This window comes from Paroedura picta, chromosome 3, assembly GCF_049243985.1.
Source record: "Paroedura picta isolate Pp20150507F chromosome 3, Ppicta_v3.0, whole genome shotgun sequence".
NCBI classification, from domain to species: domain Eukaryota; kingdom Metazoa; phylum Chordata; class Lepidosauria; order Squamata; family Gekkonidae; genus Paroedura; species Paroedura picta.
In genome coordinates, this window is record NC_135371.1 from 74,122,882 (window position 1) to 74,137,599 (window position 14,718).

Below are 14,718 nucleotides of genomic sequence, written 5' to 3' on the forward strand. Positions count from 1 at the left end.
CCCCTGGTTCCCCTCTCTACATTCTGGGAAATTAAGCTGTCAGCAAGACAAGTTAAGAATTTAACAGAGTTTGCATTTTTAGCAGAGTTGGTCTTCCAACAGATATCTGGGTAATTGAAGTCACCCATGACCACTGTTTCCCCCTTTTTTGAAAATTGTGTAATTTGTTCTAGCAGTAACTCATTCAAGTCCTCTAACTGGCTTGGTGGTGTATAGCAGACCCCCACAATAATACCACTCTCATTTCCTACTCCTTTTATATTTACCCAAATACACTCAACTGAACTTTCATGCTCGGGTACCTGTATTTCTTCACAAATATAAAGATTCCTAACATATATTGCTACACCTCCCCCTTCTTTTCTTTTCTGTCCCTTCTGAATAGATTGTACCCCTCAATTTTAGTATTCCAGTTGTATTATCTCACCAAGTTTCTGTCATTCCTATTAGCCCCCTTCCTCTATTACGACTACTAGTTCCTCCTGCTTGTTTCCCATACTCTGTGCATTAGTGTAGAGACATCGTAATCAATCCTTCCAGTCCGGAGGACTGGAAGAGAGCAAACGTTATTCCAATCTTCAAAAAAGGGAGGAAGGATGACCCAGGAAACTACAGACCAGTGAGTCTGACCTCTGTTGTGGGGAAGGTAATGGAACAGATATTAAAGGGAGCGATCTGCAAACATCTGGAGGACAATTTGGTGATCCAAGGAAGTCAGCATGGATTTGTCTCCAACAGGTCCTATCAGACCAACCTGGTTTCCTTTTTTGACCAAGTAACAAGATCGTGGAAATTCGGTTGATGTCATTTACTTGGATTTTAGTAAAGCTTTTGATAAGGTACCCCATGATGTTCTGAATCTTGAGGCTTCGTCGTGACCTTCCTTCAACTTTAGACACAGAAAGTGAACTAGAGGCCCCTTAGCCATCTTTGGAGAGAACAATGAATCACTTCAGACGACTCTCACAAACTGAAGTGGACAGGATGCTAGCAGCAACGAGGCCAACCACTTGCCCACTAGACCCATGCCCATCATGGCTTCTAAAAACAACAGACAGAAGAATAGGACCCCCCCCTCCGGGAAATAATTAACCTCTCCCTCTCTACAGGAGAATTCCCGGAGGGTTTAAAAGAGGCAGTGGTACGCCCGTTACTCAAGAAACCATCCCTGGCTGCGAAAGACCCTGACAACTATTGCCCTGTTTCACACTTAGCGTTTCTGGGGAAGTTAGTTGAAAGGGCTGCTGTGGACCAAATATCAGCATTCCTGGAGGAAACTTCAACCCTTGACCAATTTCAGCCGGCTTCCGGCCTGGACATGGGGTGGAGACAGCACTAGTTGCACTGATGCACGACCTCCGACGCCAGCTAAACCAGGGCGGATCAGCGCTGCTCATACTATTAGACGTATCGGCAGCGTTTGACACAGTAGACCATGAGCTCCGCCGACACCGGAATACGGGGAACGGCCCTCAGATGGCTGAATTCCTTCCTCCGGGGCTGTGGACAGAGGGTAGTGATAGGAGAGAGAATATCTAACTAACACCAGCTCACATGTAGAGTCCCACAAGGAGCAGTCCTCTCTCCTATCTTATTTAAATCTTTATGCGCCCTCTGGCTCAGCTGGTGCGGACGTTTGGGCTGGGTTGCCACCAATATGCGGATGACACCCAGCTCTTCCTCCTGATGGATGTCCGCCCTGACTCCCCCCCCCCCCCGAATCCTTAGCCAGATGTCTGGAAGCAGTGACTAAATGGATCAAGCAGAGTCACTTGAAGCTCAACCCTACAAAGACGGCGGTCCTATGGTTGGGTAGGAAGGGACCATGGGAGAAAGTACGTCTGCCCACCCTGGACGGTGTGCAGCTCTCACCAAAGCACTCCGCCAGGAACCTGGGCGTGATCCTGGATGCTTGCCTTACAAGGGAAGCCCAGGTCACAAAGGTAGCGCGGCTGGCATTCTACCACCTCCGCCAAGCCAAGCTACTAGCGCCCTACCTGGCCCCAGAGCCCCTAGACACAGTGATCTATGCGATGGTCACCTCTAGGTTGGACTTCTGCAACTCGCTTTACGCAGGCCTACCCTCATCCTTGATCCGGAAACTACAACTGGTACAGAATGCTGCGGCCAGGATTCTCACTAAAACATCATGGAGATCCCATATCCGGCCAGCACTCCAACAACTTGGCTGCCTCCCAGTTGAATTCCGGATTAAGCTTAAAGTTCTGATAATCACCTTTAAGGCCATACGTGGTTTGGGCTGAGTGTATCTGAGAGACCGCCTCCCTGCCTATACCCCCAAAAGAGTCTTACACTCCGCCACCTCCAACTGGCTGCGGATCCCTGGCCCCAGAGAAGCGCGTCGGACCTCAACAAGGGCTAGAGCCTTCTCGGTCGTGGCCCCCATCTGGTGGAACGAGCTTCCTGAGGAGATCAGAGCCCTGCCCGAACTTCCACTGTTCCGCAGGGCCTGCAAGAGGGAGGGAGCTCTTTCACCAGTCATTTGCTTGAGGCCGACCGACTCAGAACACCTGCTGGTCCCCCCAGACGCCTGCCCATGACTCTCCCAAAGTTACTGTTAATTGTTATTATACTACAATTGTGGTTTTGTAATATTTTGATATTTTTTAAGTTGTTTTGATGCTATAGTCTGCATAATGTTTCATGTAAGTTATAATGTTCTGTGTAAACCGCCCAGAGCTGCAAAGAAATCTAAATAAATAAATAAACAAACAAACAAACAAATAAATAAATAGTTAGGTGGATAGGGAATTGGTTAGAGTAGCGGTCCCTAACCTTTTAAAGGTTGAGGACCGCCTCCAGGCAGCCCGGGTGCCGCGCATGCTCATTAGCACACCCTGGTGATGAAAACGTGCATGCGCGGGAGCTCCGTGAATGCGCGTTTGTGCCCGCTGGCGTGCTGACAGCTGCGCCTGTGTCTTCCCCCCCAGCTCTCACAGCAGAAAACTAGCCGGGCCGCGAGTGAAGCGGCCGCTTTGGCGAGAAGCCTGGTGAGCTTCTCTCTGCGGGGGAGGGGGGGAGAGACAGGCGTGGCAGCCCATCACCGAGGCCTTCGCAGCCCACTAGTGGGCCGCAGACCGGGGGTTGACGACCCCCGGGTTAGAGAACCGCACTCAAAGAGTTGTTGTCAATGGTGTTTCATCAGACTGGTGAGTAGCGGGGTACCTCAGGGCTCGGTGCTCGGTTCGGGACTTTTTAACATATTTATTAATGATCTAGATGAGGGGGTGGAGGGGCTAACATCAAGTTTGCAGATGGCACCAAATTGGGAGGACTGGCAAATACTCCAGAAGATAGAGTTCAACGAGCTCTGAACACAATGGGCAAATGGGCAAATGGGCAAATGAGAACAAGATGCAATTTAATAAAGGTAAATGTAAAGTTCTGCATCTGGGTCAGAAAAATGAAAAGCATGTCTACTGGATGGGGGATACGCTTCTAGGTACCACTGTGTGTGAACGAGACCTTGGGGTACTTTTGGATTGTAAACTAAACATGAGCAGGCAGTGTGATGCAGCGGTAAAAAAGGCAAATGCCATTTTGGGCTGTATCAACAGGGGCATCACATCAAAATCACAAGATGTCATAGTCCCATTGTATACGGCACTGGTCAGACCACACTTGGAGTACTGTGTGCAGTTCTGGAGGCCTCACTTCAAGAAGGACATAAATAAAATTGAAAAGGTACAGAGGAGAGCGACGAGGATGATCTGGGGCCAAGAGACCAAGCCCTATGAAGATAGGTTGAGGGACTTGAGAATGTTCAGCCTGGAGAAAAGGAGGTTGAGAGGGGACATGATAGCCTCCTTTAAGTATTTGAAAGTTTGTAACTTGGAGGAGGCCAGGATGCTGTTCCCATTGGCTGCAGAGGAAAGGACACGCAATAATGGTTTTAAACTACAACGATACAGGCTAGATATCAGGGGAAAAAATTTCACAGTCAGAGTAGTAGTTAGCAGTGGAATAGGCTGCCTAAGGAGATGGTGAGCTCCCCCTCACTGGCAGTCTTCAAGCAAAGGTTGGCTATACACTTTTCTTGGATACTTTAGGATGCTTTGGGCTGACCTTGCGTAGAGCAGGGGGTTGGACTAGATGGCCTATATGGCCCCTTCCAACTCTATGATTCTATGATTTGTGTGCCTCAAGGTTTTGGTTTTTGAACTTCCTTGTAAGCTACTAGTTCCCTGCTTATGTAACATTCGCTGTAGATCTGAGATCTTCTCATGTTCAGATCTTGCACTGCTCTGCACCACAAGAGGCTCTACTCCTATGTGTAACATTCTTCTAATTATTACCCTCCTGTATTAGGTGCTCCTGATTATGTTCTGGTAGATTTCTCCTCCTGCAGTGTAATCAATCGTTTCTCTAATCCCCGGACCTTCTCCTCCAGCAGAGCCACTAATTTGCACTTGCTGCATTTGTAAAAATTGTCCCCCTGAGGTAAAAAGACAAACATTCTGCAGCTCGTACATGTCACTACGCAACCTTCTTCAGTCTTCACACCACTTTGATCCATCTGAACTGCTCACTTACTTTGGACACATGCAATCAAACTCGCTAGAAAAGTCATTAATGCTCGGCATGGTCAGCGGCAAAAGGAAATGTGGTTGCCAAAAGATCCACTGGTTCGACACGATCAAAGTCGATACAGGGATGACCATGAACCAACTAAAAGAAGCAGTCAGAGACAGGCGAAGACTTTCCTATAGAAATGCCAAGGTTCGGACACGACTGAAATTCATTTTGTTTTGTTAAAAACATTATTATTATTATTATTATTATTATTATTATTATTATTATTATTATTATTATTATTATTATTAGATTTATAGCCCGCCACTCCCTTGTGGCTCGTGGCGGGTAACAATATCACAAATCCCCATTAAAACCCCATAAAAAACAATAATAACATTGCCAATATTGCCAGCATGGCAAGAATGGCAGCTCAACTTCCCTCCCCCTCCCTCCCAGTACTAGCGGGTGGAGTGGGGGTCCTGATGATGTTTTGCTTCGGGTCCAGAACCCGAGTCCCCGGGGGGGAGCATAGATCTATTATCAGCCCCGGCATCAACCATAAACCTGGCCTATAGAGCTCCATCTTGCAGGCCCTGCGGAACGTTGAAAGATCCCGCAGGGCCCGCAGCTCTCCCGGGAGCTCATTCCACCAGGTCGGGGCCAGGTACGAAAAGACCCTGGCCCTGGCTGAGGCCAGGCGTGCTTCCCTAGGGCCGGGAACGACCAACAGATTTTCACCCGCAGAGCACAAGGCCCTGCAAGGGGCATAGGGCGATAGGCGGTCCCTCAGGTATGTGGGTCCCAACTCGCGTAAAGCCTTGAAGGTTAGAACCAGAACCTTGAACCGGATCCGGGCAGCAATTGGCAACCAGTGCAGCTGCCTCAGCACTGGCTGGATGTGGGCCCTCCAAGATGTGCAAGTGAGGACCCTAGCAGCTGCGTTTTACACTAGCTGAAGTTTCCGGATCAAGGACAAGGGAAGGCCCGCGGAGAGCAAGTTACAGAAATCTATTCTGGAGGTGACCGTTGCATGGATCACTGTGGCTAAGTGTTCGGGGGACAGGTAGGGCGCTAGTAGTCAAGCTGACTCTCCTAGATCTTAATCTAGCATGCTAACTAGGGGTGTGAAATTTTGTTTCCCAGTATTTTTTAGTTCATTTCTACTGGATCAGAAAACAAATAGAATTGCCTACCGGTTCCAGTAACTGTTGTTCATTGACGTCTTGTCGTGCAGTCCCACATTGGGACTGCGCACGCACAGGCCTGCCGCTCGGAACTTCCCTAGCTAAAAGTCTCCAAAGAGGGTGCTCCGCACCACTACCACGCATGCGCCAGGTTTCCTGCGCACCGATCACGAGGACACGGGGCGGAGCGCCCACCCTCCTCAGTTCTCTGCTGCCGCTCTTCGGAACGAATCCGATACACTCTAAGACTCAGTGGGGCAGGCGGGAGGGAATGTGTGCCTGCACACAAGACGTCAATGAACAACAGTTACCGGAACCGGTAAGCAACTCTGTTTTCATTTTCCGTCTTGTCATGCAGTCCCACATTGGGATTTTCACAAGCTAAATATCTGTGGAGGTGGGTGAGTCCTTTAAGAAAAAAGTGAATGCAGGACCGAAGTTCCAAACCGAGCCTCTGATCTTGCCAACAGATCGATTGCATAGTGCTTGATGAAAGTGCTTTCATTAGACCACGTCGCTGCTCTGCAGATGTCACGAAGAGGAACCTGCCTGAGGAATGCAGCAGAGGTGGCCTGAGATCTCAACGAATGCGCCCGCAGGTGTAATGGGCATGGGAGTGCTGCAGCCTTGTATGAGGCACGAATCGTGGACACCAGCCAACGAGAGAGGGTCTGGGAAGACGCCTTGCATCCCTTCTTAGGCCCCCAATAACAAACGAACAGGGACAACGACTTCCTAAAGTCCCTTGTCCTATCCAAATAATAAAGAATCGCACGTTTGACATCTAAATTGTGTAGTTCCTTTTCTCCCGGTGATTGTGGGTTCGGGAAAAAAACTGGAAGGGAAACCTCTTGTGAAAGATGAAATTGTGAGACTACCTTGGGTAGAAACTGCCAATCTGGATGGAGGACAACCCTGGAGGGGAAAACCTTCAGGAAGGAGGAATCTATCCTAAGCGAGGCTAGTTCACTGACTCTTCTCGCAGAGGTAACCCTGATTTAAAAAGCTACCTTCATGGATAGCAAAGCCAATGAAATGGAACCCATGGGTTCAAAGGGAGGACTCATTAAGGCCTGCAGGACCACCTCCAAAGACCATTGCGGGATTGGTGGTTGACGGGGAGGAAACAAATTAGTAAGACCCCGGAGAAAATGTTTGGATAATTTGTGGGCAAATAATGAAGTGCCTTGCACCTCGGCGTGGCAAGAAGCCAACGCCGCCAAGTGAGTCTTGACAGAAGTAACTGCCAGACCAGAGTTTGCTAATTCCCATAAGTACAACAGGACCTGTGGCAAGGGACAAGTAAATGGGCAAAGATGTCGTGATAAACACCAACGTTCAAACCTAGCCCACTTATTCCTGTAACTATGCCTAGTAGAGCTTTTCCGAGACTGCAACAACACCTCCCTCACGCTAGCCGGGAGGGGTTTGTTAGTGGTGTAATCCTCCATGCCGTGAGGTGAGGTCTGGACAAATCTGGGCATGTTTGGGAACCGTAAGTCAGGAGGGCAGGGTCCAATGGGAGTCGGATCCAAATGCCGTTGGCCATCACATTCAGTTTGGTAAACCATGGCTGACGGGGCCAAAAATGGGCAATCAATATCGCATCCGTATTGTCCGCCAACATCTTCACCAACACCCTCGGGATAAGAGGTAATGGGGAAAACGCGTAATGAAGAACCCCTGTCCATGTGATCTGGAACGCATCCCCCAGAGACTGCGGGTCTATCCCCCCTGGTGAGCAAAACTCGTGGGCCTTTGCAGAATGTGCCCTGGCAAAAAGGTCGATCTGGGGGGTTCCCCATAGGGAAAATAAACAGCTCAGGATCAGGTCGTCTAGTGTCCAGTCGTATTCCTGAGAAAACACCCTGCTCAATCTGTCTGCCCTGGTATTCATGAAGCCCGCTATGTGTATAGCCCTCATGTCTGCTTGAATCTCGAAAAGTATCTGCCACACTCTCAGAGCCTCGGCACATAGGGCTAAGGACCCGGTGCCCCCTTGTTTGTTGATGTAGAATAGGGTCGCAGTATTGTCCGTGCGAAGAAGAATCCGCTTGCTCCGGCATAAATCTGAAAAAGCAGTCAAGGCCAAAACCACAGCTCGAATTTCCAGAAAGTTAATGTGTAATGTACATTCCCAAGGGGACCAACGACCCTGAGTTGACAGCTCGCCACAGTATGCCCCCCAACCCTCTAAAGACGCATCAGTAGTAAGAACTAAATCATGCGTCCAGGAGCAAAAGGGTACACCCCTCAACAGGTTATTTTCCGAAGACCACCAGTGAAGGGATCGGACAACTGACCTCGGAACCGAAAAGTGTTGGAACTGTGAGTGTCTTAATGGGTTAAAACGTCTAACAAACCAGAATTGAAGACCCCTCATGTGCCATCTGGCATAGGGAACCACAGCTGTCACTGAGGCCATAAGGCCGAGAGCCTGTTGAAATCTGTATGCAGGTTGCCATTGGTTCCGTCCCAAGGAACCTAGAACCGAAGACAAGGGCCGTATTCTATGGACTGGCAAGGAGGCAGTAGCAGTAGAATCTAGGAATGCTCCTATGAACTCTACCTCCTGAGACGGAACAAGGCGGGACTTCTCTCTGTTCACTGCCAAGCCCAGTCGGGCACAGACCGATAAGGTAAATCGGACTTGGTCCGTGAGCTCCGAAGCGTCAGGACCTACTAAAAGCCAATCATCCACGTATGGAAATATGGTAATGCCTCTGAGTCTAAGAAAAGCAATTACTACTGCCATACACTTTGTGAAAACACGCGGAGCAGTAGCTAATCCAAAAGGTAAAACAGTATACTGATAAATATCGGATCCGTATCAGAACCAAAGGTATTTTCTGTAGGACCTATGAATACCAATATGAAAGTATGCGTCCTTGAGGTCCTTGAGGTCCAAGACCGCAAACCAAGCATTGCGTTGTAGAGATTCGATAATGGAAGGTAAAGAGACCATACGAAATTTGGAAATTTATAAGCATTTATTCAGCTGCCGAAGATCTAGGATCGGGCGGACCCCGCTGTCCCTCTTATCCACCAGGAAAAACGGGAGAAAAAACCCAACTCTTGGGCACCTGTTGGCACCAACTCTACAGCTCCCTTGGACAAGAGGTCAGAGAGCTGGACACTAAGCTCTGGGAAGGGGTTGCCTGGGGCAAAGGAACCCAAGACACAGACTGGGGAGGACTGAAACTCCAAGCGATAACCCTCAACAATGATGGACAAAACCCAGGTGTCCTGGGTAACACTGAACCAGGCCTCACGGAATTTGGCCAAACGATCCCCAAAAAATCGAACTACGGGTTCGGGCTGCTGGCATAGTCAGAACTTTTGTTGGGGGTGGGGGTGGCTTCGACCAAAAGATTGGTTCGAAGGGCGTTGACGCTGAGGATGTTTTCGAGCTTGGAACTGGGGCGGACCGGAGCAGGGCGGATACTGGGATGGAGGACCTGAGGAACATTGAGGGTAGTAAGGCGTGGAAAACGAGGCCTGACGCTGGAAGCGCTGCTGATAATAATTTTGAGAAGGTGGAGGAGGAAAAGAATTCAAATATCTCGCTGACTGCCGGGTCTTCTTCAAGGAGAATAAGAAATCATCCGTTGTCTTAGCAAACAGCGAGGACTTCTCGAAAGGCATATCTTCAACCTTGATTCTGGTTTCGAGAGGAAGGGATGTATTTCGGAGCCAAGAATGGTGACGAAGGACAATAGCGGAGGCCATGGATCGGGCCGCGATATCTGCCGCGTGTTTGCCTGAATTGGTACCCTGTTTGGAAGTCTTAATCGCCTCTGCCTGGATCATGCGGGCAAGGCTTCGTTGTTCCTTGGGAATCAGCTCGATATATTTCGAGAAACTCTCCCACAAGCATAGCTGATGATGGCCTGGTAATTGGCTATACAAAAACTGAGCGCCGAGGAGGAGTAGACCTTCCGTCCCTAAGTATCCAAGTGCCTGCTCTCCCTATATACCGGAGAGGAATGTTGGCCAGGTTTGCGTTTCAACTGCATATCGTCTATAATGGACGACGTGGCAGACGGATGGATGGAAAGATATTTCGAAGAATCGGGCTTAACCCTGTACAAGGATTCACTTTTCTTCGGTGCCGGTTGTACCAAGGCAGGTTTGTCCCAGATAGGGACCATCAGATCCTCGAAGCCCTGGATAATGGGAAGGGCAATGTTCGACGGGGTGTTGGAATAGAGTCTGCTCAGGATCTTGTCCTTGGGCCTTGCATCCAACGTTGAAACGTCCAGTTCAAGGACCTTAGCCATTCTTAGGAGCTGCTCTCCATACATTCTGTAGTCAGTAGGCGAAGCTGAGGTAGGGTCTGCTAATGCTTCATCGGGGGACGGATCCGACACGGATTCTGGGCTGGTGGGAATCGGGACAGACTGGAGCCCAAGCGAACCCGACGGAACAGCCGACATCATGGCCGAAGCACTATCAGGGAAATCCAAAGTGGGATCCTCCTCCTCGGCCATAGGCCGGTCCCATTGGCCGACATAAACTGGCGAATGCTCCACAGGGACCTGGGTCAACCGTCTCCACTGTGCCAGGGGAGTAGAAACTGATCGAGGCAACGCTACCGAGGATCCATCGTCCTGCACATCCAAGGAATAGGATTGCGTTAAAGGCTTTCACAATGGAGATGTGGAGGATCGACGATTGGAACCCATGGATCTGTGTTTCGGAACCGAAGGCTTGTCCTTATGCTTGGACTTTTCGCCTTCTTGACAGGGGGGTCGGCTGAAGCGCCCCGTTCCAATGACGGTAAAACCAGTGCCGAAGCTATGTTAGGAACCTCAGACGCCACTGGGGGTCTCTTAGGAGGTTTCGGGGAGCCTCTTGATGGCTCCATGGCAGAACGAACGGACGAAGGCCTTGATCCAAGGACGGATGGGGCCTTCGATAGTGCCCTAGATGGAGTCGGCTCAGACTGAGTTCGTACAGGAGGGTCTGCTGAAAGGGCCCTCTCCCAAAGCGCTGCCTTGAGCCTCGCAGCTCTGTCAGAGCGGGCCTTTGGTGTAAACTTTTGACAAATTGTACACGAAGGTACGGAGTGGCCCTCACCCAGGCAAATAAGGCAACGGTCATGCTCGTCCGTCACTGGCATCTTCACAGCACACTGGCTGCACTTCTTAAAAATAGCCTTAGAAGCCATTCTGAAGTAATCGACTAATGCAGTAAGAAAAAAGATGAGGAGACTAGCAAAGGACGTCCACTAATTGCGGCGGCAAAAAGAGAACTGAGGAGGGTGGGCGCTCCGCCCCATGTCCTCGTGATCGGTGAGTGGGAAACCCGGCGCATGAGTGGTAGCGGTGTGGAGCGCCCTCTTTGGAGACTTTTAGCTAGGGAAGTTCCGAGCGGCAGGCCTGCGCGTGCGCAGTCCTAATGTGGGACTGCACGACAAGACGGAAAATGAATTTTGGGTTTCCTGAAAAACTCTGGATTCTAATACCAAGAATGTATATGGATCCAGGATTTTTTGAAAATCCCAACTTATTTCTGGTCCAATAGACCTGAAATGAAATATACGGGGGGGGGGGGGAGAGAAAGGAACAGCAAAGAAACAAAAAACAGCTAAGGGGTGGCTCAGCTGGGGTCTTTTGGGGGGTCCGTTTACACAGGACTGCCAACAGAACCCTCCACCAGTGAAGCCATGAAGCAAGCAGAAGAAATAAGTCTCAAGCTGGCAATGGCAAGCACAACTATTTATTTCAATAAAGGACAATGTCCCAAAAATGTTCAGATCAAAATCAGAATGGACTCCTAGGTATTATCCAATTTTTATGTCTTCATCAATTATACTTAATGTTATATTTGAACTATAAATGAATCCTTTTCAATTGTAGAAATGTCTCAAAATGGTATCGACCTGCTTATTCAGTCCTTTGTTATAATATTAATTAATGTATATAAGATCTGAAATTTGATTATTCATTCTCCATGTTGTTCATTTTTCCAAATACTAATCTTTAAACAGCCCGTGGCGCCACGGGCGCCACGGACTAAATAATTCGTTAAGCCCCCTTGAGGTGGGCTTTGTCCGTGATGAGGAAGGGTCCGGGTTGGACCCTTCCTCACGACAGACAATCAGAGGGACCAGTCGGCAGGCGCTTTGCGCCTGCCGATTTGTCCCTCCGATTCCCAGCCTGAGCAACTGCGAGCCGCGCGCAGCGCGGCTCACAGTTGCTCCCGGCCTGACGCGGCGAGAGGCGCGAAGCGCCTCTCACCGCGTCAGGCTGCCGCCCCAGGGAACCCCCGGCAGTCGCGCGAAGCGCGGCTGCCGGGGGTTCCCTCCCTGGCGGACTGACGCAGCGAGAGGCGCGAAGCGCCTCTCGCTGCGTCAGACCGCTGCCCGAGGGAGCCTGCCGCAGCAGCGGCGTCCCCCAAGGAAAACCAGCAGAGAGGCGTCGGGGAAGGGGCTGCCCGGCCGCCGCCTCTCCGGGCCTGCGTCTCCTCGCCCATGGTCCTTCGCCTCCTCCCACGGCGCGACGAGCGGACCTCAGCGACGGGGTCTGAGCTGCCTTCCCGCAGCCGGACCCACCAGCCCCAGCAGCAGCAGCAGCTACGTTCCCTGAGCCAGCCAACAGCCGCTGAGAAGCCTCGGGGAGGGGGCTGGCCAGCACACGCCTCTCTAGCCCGTGTCTCCAACATGCTGCCCGGCCTCCTCGGCCACGCCCGCGCCTTTAACGGCCAGGAACAACGCGAAGCCGGTGAGTGTACCTCGCGTTCTCACTCGCCTTCGGAGGGAGGACTGCGGCGCCGCTTTTCGGGGGGAGGCTCTAGGAGAGGGGGTGGGTGGGACCGTGTCCCTTACTCTTCCCCCTTCTCCTCTTTCAAAGCCCCTTTTTATAAAGGGGCTTTGAAACTAGTACTAATATAATCATCATTGCTTCATGACGCTGATTGAACGATCTTCCTGATTTACCAGGTGGCATTTTCTACTCAAGCGAGCTGGGTAGACTTTACCTGAGGAATGGCTCTAGAACAGCTTCTCCAGGTATAAAGCATCACTGCATATTCATGTCCTTCCTCCAGCATTTCATTCTGTAACACAGAAACACACATTATGGCAAAATGGCAGTACTGGTTGTCAGAGAAAAGTAAGCTATACCATTCAGTTATAACTTAATAAATCCTACCCTGGAGTCCCCTCCAGTGAAGATGGCTGCCTATCTCCTACCACACTTACCATGCTTGAGTGTACTGTGGCTTGTTCAATATACCTGGCAATGCCAGTCACAAAGGCATTTCTGTCTTCAAAGTTGGTATCAAAGTTAGCCTGGGAGCAAGCAAGAGGCAAAGGTTAAAATGTGTTACCGTTAAAATGTGAACAACTTCACAGATATTATATACATGGTAACCCCAGTTGTTATTTGATAACTAGAATATTTACATTCAATATGTCATAAATGGAAGATCACTGCTTATTATCATTGCACATCTCAGAATAGAAACCTTTTAGAGGAAAGTTCCACTGCTTTCTTCTATGCTCACCTTCTGTCAAAATTTTCCCCATAGGATTAAGGGTAGAAAAAACATATTAAAATAAAATACTGAAATTTATATTAAGCATTGGAATACTATTTATTTATTTAATCTAGTTATTTATTATATTTATATACCGCCCTCCCCAAAGGCACAGAGCGGTTTACAAGAAACAAGAAAAAGATACAGATAACATATGGTAACAAGTGATAACAGTAATAACATTATAACAACAACTAGATATTAAGCCCGCTGTGGGCAAAATACAGCGGGCCCTAGCATGATGGGTGGGTGGAGGGATGGGGCGAAGGAAGGAGGAAAAGGAGAGAGACAGAAAGACAGAAAGAAAGGGAGGAAGATAGAGACAGAAGAAGAGGGAGAGAAACAGGTAGCCAGAAAGAGGCAGATGGAAGAGAGGAAGGGAGAAAGGGAAAAACAAAGTGAATGCTGGGAGGAAGGGAAGGAAAGGGCAAAAGGAATGCTGGGAGGAAGGGAAGGAAAGGGCAAAGGGAATGCTGGGAGGAAGGGAGGAACAGAGGAAGGTAGGTGGCCTTGGGACCTTTTGCTGGGACCAGGGGCAGGCTCGGCTGCTCTAGGGCCCGGCAGAAGGCTCAGGAAGGCGGTGGCAGGCTCCGCGGCCTACTGCCAGGCCTAGGAGCAGTCTCGGCTGCTCCAAGGCCTGGCAGAAGGCTCTGGACGGGGGCGGTGGGCTCCGCGGCCTACTGCCAGGCCTAGGAGCAGGCTCGGCTGCTCCAGGGCCTGGCAGAAGGCTCGGGACTGGAGCAGTGGGCTCCGCGGCCTACTGCCAGGCCTAGGAGCAGGCTCGGCTGCTCCAGGGCCTGGCAGAAGGCTCGGGACGGGAGCGGTGGGCTCCACGGCCTACTGCCAGGCCTAGGAGCAGGCTCGGCTGCTCCAGGCCCTGGCAGAAGGCTCGGGACTTCGGGAGTGGGCTTTGTGGCCTTCTGGCGGGCCCAAGGGCAGGCGAGCCTGCCCCAGGGCCCGGCAGAAGGCTCCCTGGGCGAGGGGAAGCCGGCCGGAGGACTTACCGCTGGGGAAGGCTTCTTCCTCTGAGCGGCAACTCCCCGGCCGGCCCAGGCGAGGCTGGGCCAAGCAGCCAATGGGGTGCCGCGCTTTGCGCGGCTCCCCATTGGCTGCTTGGCCCTCGAGTGACACTCGGAGGGCCCAATCAGGAGCCGCTTCGCGGCTCCTGATTGGGCCCTCTGAGTTTTTATCCCGGACAGGGCCCGCCCTAACTCCTCCCCACTTGCCCTTACTCCTTTATTCCTCCCGCTCCTCTGGAGTGGGGGGAGGGTTAAAGATAACCTTAACATGATCACAACAATAACATTAGAGAGTGATGGAGCTGCAAGAGAGCCCCAGCTCAACTCTTACTGGGACCCAGTGGGTTAGGCAGATTACTGGCAGTCGTAGTAGTAGGGGAGGGGGCATGGGGGCCAATGGGAAGCGATGGTTTGGGTCGACCTCAACCAAATGCCAG

The 14,718-nt window shown here is 50.7% G+C and overlaps 1 protein-coding gene across 7 annotated transcripts in view; it reads right to left on the reverse strand.

The window, feature by feature from the left end:
* Positions 1 to 14,718, reverse strand: part of CYFIP2 (cytoplasmic FMR1 interacting protein 2) — a 167,728-nt gene that overhangs the window by 125,993 nt on the left and 27,017 nt on the right. For all 7 annotated transcript variants that reach the window (XR_013229167.1, XM_077326425.1, XM_077326426.1 and 4 more), the window contains 2 exons: positions 12,925 to 13,014; positions 12,702 to 12,779 (listed from right to left, as the gene is read on the reverse strand). Coding sequence is in view for 6 of the 7 variants with exons in the window: in XM_077326425.1 (XP_077182540.1) it covers positions 12,702 to 12,779; positions 12,925 to 13,014 (168 nt within the window). In the remaining variant the exon portion in view is untranslated. The remainder of the gene's footprint in view (positions 1 to 12,701; positions 12,780 to 12,924; positions 13,015 to 14,718) is intronic.